Genomic DNA, 12,526 nt, shown 5'->3' with positions numbered 1-12,526 from the left:
TTTGTTTACCCGGGAGAAGTATGCAGTGCAGTGTGGGCCGGACTCGGGGGGGGGGGGGGGGACTCTGGCTGGGGAGAACAGACATCGGACTGAGCAGCAATGCATGGAGCAGGAGAGGGGTACTCTGAGGAGCCGGCCGAGGACACAGGTCATGCAGGGAATGCACAACTAAAGAGCAGCCAGTGCGATAGTCGAGCATGGAGCTCTTCTGGTCACCCTCCACCTCCAGCCACCCGTGTGCATGGTGCACTGGTACCCCTAGCTGCCTATGCTGCTGCCGGCCATATGTAGAGGGGGCTGCATGGGCCCCCTGCATCACAGGGCCCAGTTGCGGTCGCGACTGCTGCACCCCCTATAGTTACGCCCCTGTGTAAAGCATTGTTGTTGTGCTACTTACTGACTGACTTCCAGTGCTGTGTTCTAAGGGGTACATTTCCTATTATTTAGGAAACTGAATTTGGTAATTGCAAGTGCAGTTGTCGTACAGTTGGGTATTCTCTCCTGGCCATTGCTCAAACACGGACTGCCTGAAGGTTATTTAAGCAGAAAACAATCTTACTTGGATATAGCCGGCATGTGTATAGCTAGTTTTACTAGTAAATTGGTTCTTTGTGAAAGACTGGAGCTTGTCAACCAGTCACCAGTCAGTGGTTTTTAAGAAAATCACTAGCTTTAACAAGGATAAACTTAGTTGGTGGACATCTGAGTATTACACCTACCTACAGTATATGGCTTTAAATATGTTGATACCCTTTTAAATTATTGTGTTCAGATACTTTCAGTGAAAGGCAAAGTTAATGCTATGGTGTACAGTACAAAGAGAGTGTATTGTTAATACCGCAGCATTTAGTGATATCTTAGACTTTCAACAGTTTGAAGGTAGCCATTTTTTGTTTCAACAAGATTGTGCCCCTGTACATAAAGAGAGGTCTTTAACCTCCCTGGCGGTACCATTATTTCGGATTTTAGGTGCTAAAAGCGGTACCATTATTTTGCATGAAAATTTGGCGTTTTATATTGTAGTCCTGTAATTCTTAGGAATAACTCTCTTAAATCTGTCCAAACCAGAGTCTAGCAGACATCCCAGGTATGATAAAGTTTGAAAAATTAAATCATAAATTATAATATAATAAATAATTATAAATAATTGTACCAAATAATAATATAACAATAATAAAAATTATTCAATAATGTAATCTAATCAAAAACACTGAAATTTGCCGAGTTGCAGAATTGTCACTGTCATTACTTTTCAGTATTTGATGACGGATCTCCCCACAAATCGCTATCGCTCAATTCTGCGAGTCATTCTAATTTATTATCGCTGTTTTCTAGCTGGTCTAAAATCATTTTTGATGTACAGTGACAGTTTTGGTTGCTATGGACAATCTCCAGTTTCCAGGCATAAAGAACAGTTTTTACAATATAAAACTGCATGCAGGACACTGGGCAGACCACTAGGGACAAAGGGGATGTGAAATATTTACATACAGCAATGTAATCTGTAAGATTACATTATACTGTATGTATACTGTTTATTTCACTTTTTGAATTTGGCGCCGATCTCCGTGCCCGTGCGTCGCAACGCTCACAGGGCACGGAGATCGCCGATGTGATAGATCGAGCGAGACACGGCTCGCTCGTACAGCGGGGAGACATCGCTGGATTCGAAGGAGAAGGTAAGGAAACCTCCTCCTGGATCCAGCGACGCTGTCCCGAGTCTGACTCGGGGATACCGCTTTTGGTATAAAAAATCCACCCCGAGTCAGACTCGGGAATACCGTCAGGGGGGTTAAAGGCATGGTTTGATGTAAAGGAACTGGCGTGATAGACACAGAGCCCTGACTTTAAATATATGGAACACCTTTTTCCAGTAGAGTGTCGATAGCAAGAAAGGACTTCCCATCCACAATGCTCTTTTGGCCAAATGGACACAACTTCCCACAGAAACACTCAAATATTGTAAAAACCTTCCCAGAAGAATGGTTTTCAAAGAGGATGTCCAGCAAGCTTATACTGTCTAAGCCCTTGTGCACACGGTCAGACATTCCGACAACAAAAGCCAATGGATTTTTTCTGAAACTGGTGTTGCATACACACGGTTGGACAAAGTTGTTGGAAAATCCGATCGCTTGTAACAAGATGACGTTATTTCGTTACGACGGGACTACGTTCAGGCTAGTAGCCAATAGCTTTGGTCTAGGAATTTGATCTGAGCATGTGTGGCACTTTGTCCGATCGCAATTCTCTACAAATGATCAGACAAAGTCCGATCGGATCATGTTATCGGAAAATTTTATAGCCCAGCTCTAAAACTTTGTCGATCGGATATTGCGATGGAAACAGTCCGATGGAGCCCACACATGGTCAGATTATCCGACAACATGGTCCGATCGGACATTTCCCGTCGGAATGTCCGACCGTGTGTACAAGGGCTAAGTGTAATGGTTAGGTGTGTATATCCATGGAAATTCAAAGAGTGTCTATAAAACTTTTAAAAACTCTTTAAATTCCAATCTGGCCAGTGGTTTTGATAGTTCTATACAACAATTTATGTACACATACGAATACCTTTTGGTTATATAACTGAAATGGTGCTAGTCGGAAAGGTTTGCTTTAAAAACCTAAAGCGGATTTCCACTTTTGCAAAGCCCCACTATACTGTATGCTTGTTATGTGCTTCCATTCACACAGCATACTTTTTAGATTTCTCAGGTTTTTAAGCCTAGTACACACGAACTGAATGTCGGGAGAGATCGGCCAGTTCAGTAAAAACTGTCCATGTGTATGTCAGCCGGTCAGACAAAAGCCAAATTCAAACAGTCGACCGGCCCCTGATCAGCAATGGCTGAGAGCGCTGACCAAAGAGTTCCTGTGGGAGGGCCATCCCCCTGTCAGCTCAGCGGGGGAGATTGCTGTACTAATGGTGGACTGTTAGTATAGTGGCTCCGACTGGAGCTGTCAGTTTTTTGAATGAAAAAATAAGTATTAGTGCGTACCAAGCTTTAGAGTGCGCCTGTCCCAAGCAATTCCCCATTAACATACAAGGCAATAAGCCTTTGTTAGGACAGACAGTGTTCAAAATGTAGTTACAATTGATAATAAAGATCTGCCTTCATAGCACAGACTAGGTTAATCATAGCAAACACAGCTGCCCAGCACCCCCATAAACTAGTAGGGTTTTTTCCTTCCTGGAGGGTCCAGAATGAAGCTAGGTAGGCTGCATTTTTTTAAGTTATCCTATGTACATGGAGACATGTAACAAATATAAAGTAAGTGTTACCCCTATTTAGGAAATACTCTTTAAGTGCAGAGTTAAAGCTGAACAAAAACCTCTCACTTAAATATATTCATCAAAAACCACAGAGGATATAAATCCACTTTGTGTGCACCAAAAACAATTGTAAATCCATATTTGACCTTGTAAAAGTAGCAGTGATATTACTGGGCTGCATAAAGTATATGCTATCCCCATGACTAAGCTCGGGGGGGGGGGGCACAGAGTGAACCTTGTTGGGGGGCATGGCCTGGTCAGAGTCCAGGCTGATGTTGCCACTCGTTTCATCGTAGCAGGACACCATAGATGTGGGACTTCCAGGGTCCCCCTTTCTTTCCTTCAACATGCATAAAGTATATGCTATCCCCATGACTAAGCTCTGGGGGGGGGGGCACGGAGTGAACCTTGTTGGGGGCATGGCCTGGTCGGAGTCCAGGCTGAGGTTGCCACTTGTTTCATTGTAGCAGGACACAATAGATGTGGGACTTCCAGGGTCCCCCTTTTTTTCCTTCAACATGCATAAAGTATAGCCTGTGCAGAGAACAGAGCTGTAGGGGGGCCCAGTAGATCCCCCTATAGGCTAGTTGCAGAATCCTACAGGAGGGGTGGAGACAATACCATCACTCTGTACAAGGAGATTAGAAGCAGGGTCTGGTCTTTATTATAGAAAAATCCTGCAAAGAGGTGATGCTTGGGAGTTGTTTAAAGCTAAATTGCTGCATAGATCTGAAAAAATACACAAAGAATGCCAAAATTCAAGTAAGAATACACATGCCTCTTGTATAAAGACAATATAAAAAATTTAAGAACCTGGATTTACTTTATATCATCTGTCACTGAAATATTGCCAGCAGCCAAAGTCTGAGCCAAATACTTCTCCAGAGATAGTTATTAATCTATGTGTGGGAGCTATAAAGATGCATTCATCTAGAAATAATAAAAAAAAAGTAGTTGTGAAAATAACCAGGTTACAATCCCCCCAATGAAGGACGGGTCATCATCTCAATGTATGCTCTGTAATGTAAATGATTGAAAAAAAAAGTAACAGGTCACACGAGACATCACTGTAATAGTTGTGGTTGACTAATGGGCTGGTCTCACCCCCCCAGGGTCTCAGAGATATTAGAAGCTGTTAAGTGAAGAAACCTGCCATCGTCTGTCCTGAATCAAAATTGTAATCCTGCTAGGACTAGCCCTTAGAATTAAATCTCCAGACTGAAAATTGGACTCACAATTTAGAAAGAAGTGTGTGAATAAAAAATATACTGTCCTGTTATATACACCCACAGGGCTTGACAATCGTAGTGTTTTAAAGTGTAATTTCTCCTTTCCACAAAAGATGAGAAGGTGAACTAACACCCTACACCAGGGGTGGCCAACCTTTTGAGGAGCAAAGGCCACTTTAGCAACTTGGTAACTGGTCCACCATGAGCGGAGCGGGCAGATGACAGGTCCATGTCAACTCTAAATATGCAGAGCAGACACGGACACAACCCACTCTATGAGCCCTCGACCCATTCCACCCAGACAGAAGGGGATGGATCCCCTTATGTTTTTTTTAAGTGGATCGGATTGGAGATAGACAGGTCCGTTCTCCATCCAGACAGAAGGGGACAAATCCCCTTCTGATTTTTTAAGTGGATCAGATTGGAGATGGGTGTCAACGGACTGAAGTCCGTTCTCCACCCAAACAGAAGGTGACAGATCCCCTTCTGTTTTTTTTAAGTGGATCGGATTGGAGATAGGAGGGTGTAAACAGACACAAGTCTGTTCTCTGTCCACAATATTTTAGATATAGTTCCTTTGTCGTTTATTTAACATTTTTTTTTGCTTCATTAGACTCAATGGGGATTATTTACTAAAAACTGCAAGGTGCAAAATCGGGTGCAGCTCTCCATAGAAACCAGTCAGGTTTTATTGCCAAAGCTTAACCGATTGGCTACCATGCACAGCTTCACCAGATTCTGAGCGCTCCAGTTTAAGTAAATCTACCCCACTGTCTTGTGCTAATCTGAGACGTAATAGGGTTGAAGCAGAAATGATATATTTTCCTTCCATATAAAGTATCTACATATAGTGCGTTGTGCTATATCAAGAAAAAGCTGCGCTTTTGGTGGATAAATATGCACTTCACAACTATAGGAATATCAGAATATACTTGCACAAGATTTTATGTAAACAATTCATAGTCAATTCACTTCTTGCACTCTGAATTTAATGAATTTTTACTATCTATTTCATTACAAAAGACAAAAAAATATATATACATAGAAATACTATAAATACCGAATGAAGGATTCTTTGTCCCACGTTTTCTCGTCTTCACAATCCAGAAGGGTAGTCCTCTCACCGACATTCTTCTACTTTACCCAGCTAAGGAATAGCCTTTCTACGTATTACAATATTACCAAAATTGCTCCAAATATTTCTAAGTGCACAGATGAAGACAGCAATGACAGGACAAAGCAGCGCACGTGCGTTTTCCTTTGGGAGACGGAGGAGGAGAAGATCAAGTGTATTTCTATTTTAACAAGGCGTGAGATTTCAAATGAACACCAAATCCGTGCTTCTTAAGGATTCAAACAAAAGACTGTGCTCTCGCAATAAGGAGCCTGTAAATCTTTAGAACAATGTGACTGACAAATAATAAGTACAACATGAATTAAGAGCTGAACGCAGAATCCATTATTGGTGTGATAGCAATATGCTTCTGATAAAATGATGAAATTAAACTATTCGTTAAAGCTCAGTGGGAATTATGCCATTGTAAAGCTCTCTTCTGCTCATTGTGGTTCACTTTCTTGAGTCTAATTGAACATGCAATTTATTGACACTAAAGATACCCACACAGATGTTAGATAAAAGTCATAGTTGTACATTAGACAATTTTCTTGTTCAATTTCCTTGCCTACAAATTTAAAGTGTTTATGTTTGACTTCTTATCATATGGTTTTGGCAAATCTAAACTAAAAATGTACAAGAAAATAGTATAATGCATGGCCAACCTTAAAATGTCTGCAATACTTTTTTTTTTTTTTTTCACGGTGAAAAAGATTTGCTTTATTAAGAATATACAAACACGGAACAAATAAATTCTGCAATACCTTTAAAGCAGAACTCAAACTCCAACAAATGTCAGGGACTGCCTATGTAGTGTTGAAAGGCGTTAGGCCCTTCACAAGCCCATCTCTACCAGACGAGTTCATATTTGATTGTGGGTGCCTTATAGCTTCTAATGTTTCCCTTTCACCCAAGCCTACATCAGTAATAGTGTAAGGATACTGTCTTGTGCCTGTATTCTTTGTGGTTGTTTTTCACATATTGTTTTGATGGCTTTATACAGTAATTTGTTTTCCTGTCTTACTCTGTAATACCGAAATGTAAAAAAAAATGTTAGCTATTTAGCACTTGTAGTCATCACAGATGTCCTTCATTTCCTATCAGGTCATCACCTCCTTCTGGATTAAGAAGAAAAAGAGAACGTTGGGACTTTGAATGAGGCGGTGACCAGGTAAGGTCAGTTGCCTCCATCCCTATTTGAATAAAGCAATTAGGATGACTGGAGGTTGGGACTTTAAATGAAGCAGGCAGGTGTAAAACATTTAAATGTATTGGAAAATCAATGGTAAGTTGCATGAGGATAGTCATGAGTACACCAAGAAGACCAATATATTCCATACAATGGATAGACATACAGCAATAACAATTGACCACTAAAAATACAAATCACATATGGGGTTATTCTGATTCATTTTGGCACATTGCTACTGCATAGATACAGATAATGTAAGTACTCTTGAGAGTGGTTTTGGGGGGTTTATCCTAGCCAATATTACTTCTAATTACTTTATTTAATCTCTGCTTTCCGTGACAGGGTCAGACCTTACAGATATTCTTGTTATTATACTACAGCATTCAGTTTTCCACGTGCATGCTCCTGAAGAGTGGATAATTCCACAAAATGCATAGAGCTACTATATGCCATGTTTTATGCCAACTTATTGTTTTACTTAATGATCACTTGTAATGTGATTTGTATTTTTAGTGGTCAATTGTTATTGCTGTATGTCTATCCATTGTATGGAATATATTGGTCTTCTTGGTGTACTCGTGACTATCCTCATGCAACTTACCATTGATTTTCCAATAAATTTAAATGTTTTACACCTGCCTGCTTCATTTAAAGTCCCAACCTCCAGTCATCCTGATTCCTTCTGGATTAAACTGCAACTTTAAACAATGAATCTGTCCCTCACTTTACCTGCACTACCAGTTGTGCGACAGTCAGCATAGCATGGCCCTTTCTTGTCACCGTCACCTGTCATTTCAATATCCTAATGTAGTTCTTCAGACTATATGGTGACTTAAAGTGATTGACTTGAAATATGAACAAAACGTATCCCTCTTATAGTGTGTACTTGTTTCATCCAGAGCACTAAGTGTCATTTCTGTCTGCTGCTTCATTCCTCTGCTATCAGCATGAGTCACTTCTAACAAGTTTTCCTGACACCAAGAGAAAAATGGTGACGGGGAGGGAGCTCCAGCTGATTGACAGCCTCAGCTCTGTTCCTGTGTGCTGTGTGTCGGGAGGGTCTCTTCCCTCTAATCAGCTCTCAAAGCCCTCTGCCCCCTTTTTTTCTGAACTCTCATACAAGCTTTAAAAACACAGAACTTTGAACAGATGTAGGGAAGAGAAGACTGCAGAAAGACATGTACCAATTATGTAGGAGGATTTGTTTCATCTCAGTGTATCATCTGAGGCCAGTTACTTCACTAGGTGTATATGAGGGTTTACAACCATTTTATTTATGTTCCCCATGCAGAAAGAGGACATTAGCAGTGTCTGATTTGGCTTCCTTAGGGCATGAATGGCTCACCTTACTTGGACTATACACTTGTAAAACACCTCCTGCTGCTGGAGGTGCAAGGCATTATGTGGGAAGTGCTCCCTGCCTATTGGCAGATGTTAGAGGTAGATAATATTGGATCAACCACACGACCTTGAGTTTTCATGTATTTTTTTGTTATTTCTTGGGACTTTATTAATGTAAGACATACAGAATGTATTACCGACGAGGGGGGAGAGGTGATATTGAGGCTATAAGTTTCTTACTAACTGCTTTAATGGTCCGAAATATGCAATCAAGCAAGCTATAATGTATACTTTTGTAACTATCTTGCTACTGGTCAATTTTTGTGTGAGAACAGCAGCCATCAAATTATCAGTTCTAGAAAGCATAAGAGCAAACATTGTGATATGTGTGTAGATTGGTAGGCCAACGTGAAGACAAATGTTGTGCGACACATTCATGGAGACACTGGTTGCACAAATCATTATTCAAGCAGTCATCTAGCATACAAGTTTACACCACTTCTGAACTTATGCTGCCCAATGAATAGTAGATAGCTCATCATTCGGGGGAAAAAAAAAAGACGTCTTCACATCTTATAAAGCAGCCTTAATCAACATTTTGCCCCCAGAGGAACCTTTAAACTATTTTCAGGTCTCAGGGAGTCCTTGCTTAAATAAATAAATTGGTGGTCAGTAGGAAAATGCCTCTTACATTGGTGGTAAATGGGAGGAATGCCCTCTTAAAGCTAAAAAAGGAACATTGGATTCACGCCGATAAAGTGGCTATAAACCCAAAACTATGCGGGTAGCATCAAAATGAGAGGTCAGCAAGAGCTCAAGGAACCCCTACTAACTTCTGGAGGAACTCTAGGGGTCCACATTATATCATGTTGTGAATGGCTGTTCGAAAATTTCAGAAGCTTAGATATATTATTATATCTCTAAAGCTACTCGTATATATTACAATGTGTTAAATTTTCGAAAAGCATATGGAAATTGTACAAGACGATGGCAACATGTATGACCATCTATAAGTAAATGGACAGTTTAAAGCTGAACTCCTAAGAAACCTAAAAATCCTCCCTTGCTATGAGGCTGCACCTGACTGCAAGGAATTACTACTCATTTATGCCTAGGGCACAAGTAAAACATTTTTATCTTACTGATTCTCCTCTTCTTCAGACCCCTCTACACTGCTAGACTGGTCCCCACAACCTTTTCTCTTTCATGCTTTGGTGGTCTAAGATCCTCCGATGTCATCAAAACCAATGCAGGGACCAGTCCCTCAGTGAGGATGTCGAGAAACAGTCAACCACTAGAACATGAGGGAGCGCTATGTGCTGGGGGAGTGGAGGATCAGATAAGTAAAAGCGCTTTTACTTTCCCTAGACCAGGGGTGCCAAACTCAATTTCATTGCGGGCTGCATCAGCAGTATGGTTGTATGTCAAAGGGCCGATTGTATCAGAGTTCAGGATTACACTATGTAGAAAGTGCAGGGTTCTGGAGTGCTCTATGTACAGAGTGCAGAGTTCAGTACTGTGTTACACTGCTGTGTGCAGGGTTTAAGGGTGAACTATGTACAGAGTGCAGGGTTTAGGGGTGTGCTGCATACAGAGTGCAGGGTTTAGGGGTGCACTATGTACAGAGTTCATTGGTGCACTGTGTACAGAGTGCAGGTTTTAGGGGTGCGCTACGTACAGAGTTCAGTGGTGCACTGCGTACAGAGTGCAGGGTTTAGGGGTGCTCTACGTACAGAGTCCAGTAGTGCGCTGTGTACAGAGTGCAGGGTTTAGGGATGCACTATGCATAGTGTGCAACCCCAACCCCCTTCCCCCCAAAGCTTCCTCATGTTCTCCGCTACTCTCTCCTACCTGGCTCAGCTCCAGTATCTTCCTATGTAGGAAGCTCTAGTACCTCCCCGTGTAGGTGGCTCTATTACCCATGTATTTGGCTCCAGTACAAGTCCCTGTGTAGGCAGCTCCGCCTCAACTTGCAGGGGGATAATTTTTTCTCTCACATTCTGGAGATCTGTCCCCGCTGTACCCTGCCTTGAGTGCATGCAGGGATCTGTTAGATCCAGGAGCCACAGAAAGCAAAGCTGTCCCTTGTAAACACAGAAGGCTTCTGTGTTTACAAGTGACAGCGGGAAAGAATGGAGGGTGAGAGCCAGAGGTGGCGGAATGTAGTTACGCCACAGTCGGGCTGAAAAACTGGGCGCGAGGGCCACAAGACAAGGGCTACTGGATTCAGCCTGTGGGCCTTGTATTTGACATAAGTGCCCTAGACATACAGGGGCAGTCAATGCCTGCAGTGCAAAAGCAGCCTTGCAGCAAAGGACGGTTTTTAGGTTTCCTGTTGTTGAGTTGTAGTCTCGCTATGCCTCATGGGACTTGTAGTTCTGCAACAGCTGGAGGTCCGCTAATTGCATATCCCTGATCTAGCAGATGAAATACTGCATAATAATTATAATTATTCAATTGCGAAGTAATTGCAGTTAGTATTGAATGTTTCTTAGTACATCACATAACAGCATAACTGCAATAATATAAATATATGCACACATTGATATGCATACATACATTTGTAGAAGGGCTATTTCTAAGACAAAACTGCTAATGTGCAACACAACAATCACTTTGCAATTCAAGTGGTGCCATGACAACTGAGCCACGCTGCCTAAATTTTGGAATGGTTTAAATTAGGAGGCATACCAACGAGAGGCATTCTGTTGCTGTAGCAATATTAAGGGAAACCGAACTGCAAAAAAGTGAGTCCATTTGTTTAGTAATCAAACATATTTCCTCGTCTAGGCCAAAAGAATGAACACGTGGATTTTTTTTTTTACCAATGTTATTTTAATGATGAGAATTTAATGGTGACTATTACATAATATCAATGCTATGCACAGCAACTTTTATAGCTCAGGTTCAAATGGAATTTTAAATACAGTAAAATAAAAATTCTAATAACAGGTCTATTTTTTGCTTCTCCGTTTCCTCCTGAGGACTATAGCTTCGATATTTGTTTTTCATATGACGAACCCCTCTGCCAGAATATCCGTATATAATAATGGGTGGCGTTCACATACGTTTTTATTGCTATTTCATAGCAAGAATGAGATTATAGGCAATAGAAGACAGGATGCCATTAAAACATAGAAAAGAAGTGAACAATGATTAAAACAAGTTCCAAAGGATAAAAGCATTGTGAAATGCTGATCTGATCGCTTTAAAAGAAGACAAATGACGTTAGGGGTGAGAGGTTAGATCAGGCAAACCGGTCTCTTTTTTTGGAATGAAAAAGCTAAAATTAGAATCTCACCTAAACAGTCGTTTTGGCTGAATCATGGTTAAACCCTCCTGCAACTATACCGAAGGATAAAAACACAAAAACCAATAAAAAAAATAAAAAAAACACAAGACTTGTCAGTCCTAAGGAAAAACATTTTAGATAACAGGTCAAGTGGGACTTAATTAATCAGTTGCTCATTATTTACTCCTGACAGAAAGATCAAGCCTAGTATGGGTGGAAATGTCATCTTATGTAACCTGACAAACCAGCTGTTGCACTTCCAGCTTTAGAGATCTACATAAGTCTTACACCTGGAACCAGAGGGAGGAACCCGCCAGTATGACAGCTTATATCACAGACCTGTTCTGCCACTACAACACACAATATCCTTTTGTCTATTCAATGCCTGAGCTAAATTATGAAACTTTTCTATTAATAAATATCTGACCCAATGAAAGATCTCTGGCCTAGGATGATTCAGGTGCCATCAAGACCAGGCGGCCTTATTCAATAAAGGTTTATTCATTTTAATAATTGGTATGTGCACAGCAAACTTTAATTGTCTTTGTTAAAACTTATGTCTTACTACACATAACAAATGTCAACACAAAAAAATAAAAAACATATTTAGTATACCTTTGGAATACATACACATTCCCTTATGTCAGGGGTGTCCAAACTTTTTTCAAAGAAGGCCAGATTTGATGAAGTGAACAAATGTGAGGGCTGACCATTTTGCCAGACATTCTTTAAACCATTAAAATTCGGTCTAAGGCCCCTTTCACACTGGGGCGTTTTTCACGCGTTTTCCAGTCGCTTTAGCATTTAAAAAAGCGCCTGTAAAGCGCTTGAAAGAAGCCTCATCTGCAATCCCAATGTGAAAGCCCAAGTGCTTTAAGAACCCTCTCACACTGCCAGCGCCCGAAAAATGCTCATAAAGCGCCGCTTAAACTAGTGGCACTTTACCAGTATTTTTCGAGCGCTAGTGGGGCATTTTTAACCCTTGCTAGTGGCCAAATAAAGGGTTAAAAGCGCCCACAAAGCGCCGCTGCCAAAAGCGCTTTGCAGGCGCTTTTCAGACGCTTTGCAGGAGCTTCCGATTGAT

The 12,526-nt window shown here is 41.1% G+C and overlaps 1 protein-coding gene across 5 annotated transcripts in view; it reads right to left on the bottom strand.

The window, feature by feature from the left end:
• Positions 1 to 12,526, bottom strand: part of NHSL1 (NHS like 1) — a 289,800-nt gene that overhangs the window by 188,582 nt on the left and 88,692 nt on the right. Inside the window, exon 1 of one of the 5 annotated variants that reach the window (XM_077486763.1) lies at positions 5,564 to 5,764. The exons of the other annotated variants lie outside the window; for them this stretch is intronic. Coding sequence (XP_077342889.1) covers positions 5,564 to 5,633 — 70 coding nt within the window. The 5' untranslated portion in view covers positions 5,634 to 5,764. Of the gene's footprint in view, positions 1 to 5,563; positions 5,765 to 12,526 lie in introns of those variants that run through there. 5 annotated transcript variants of the gene reach the window in all.

This window comes from Lithobates pipiens, unplaced genomic scaffold (genome assembly GCF_037356315.1).
Source record: "Lithobates pipiens isolate NorthernLeopardFrog02 unplaced genomic scaffold, aLitPip1_a1.2 Scaffold_18, whole genome shotgun sequence".
Taxonomy (NCBI): domain Eukaryota; kingdom Metazoa; phylum Chordata; class Amphibia; order Anura; family Ranidae; genus Lithobates; species Lithobates pipiens.
This window is presented reverse-complemented; position numbering and strand designations above follow the sequence as displayed.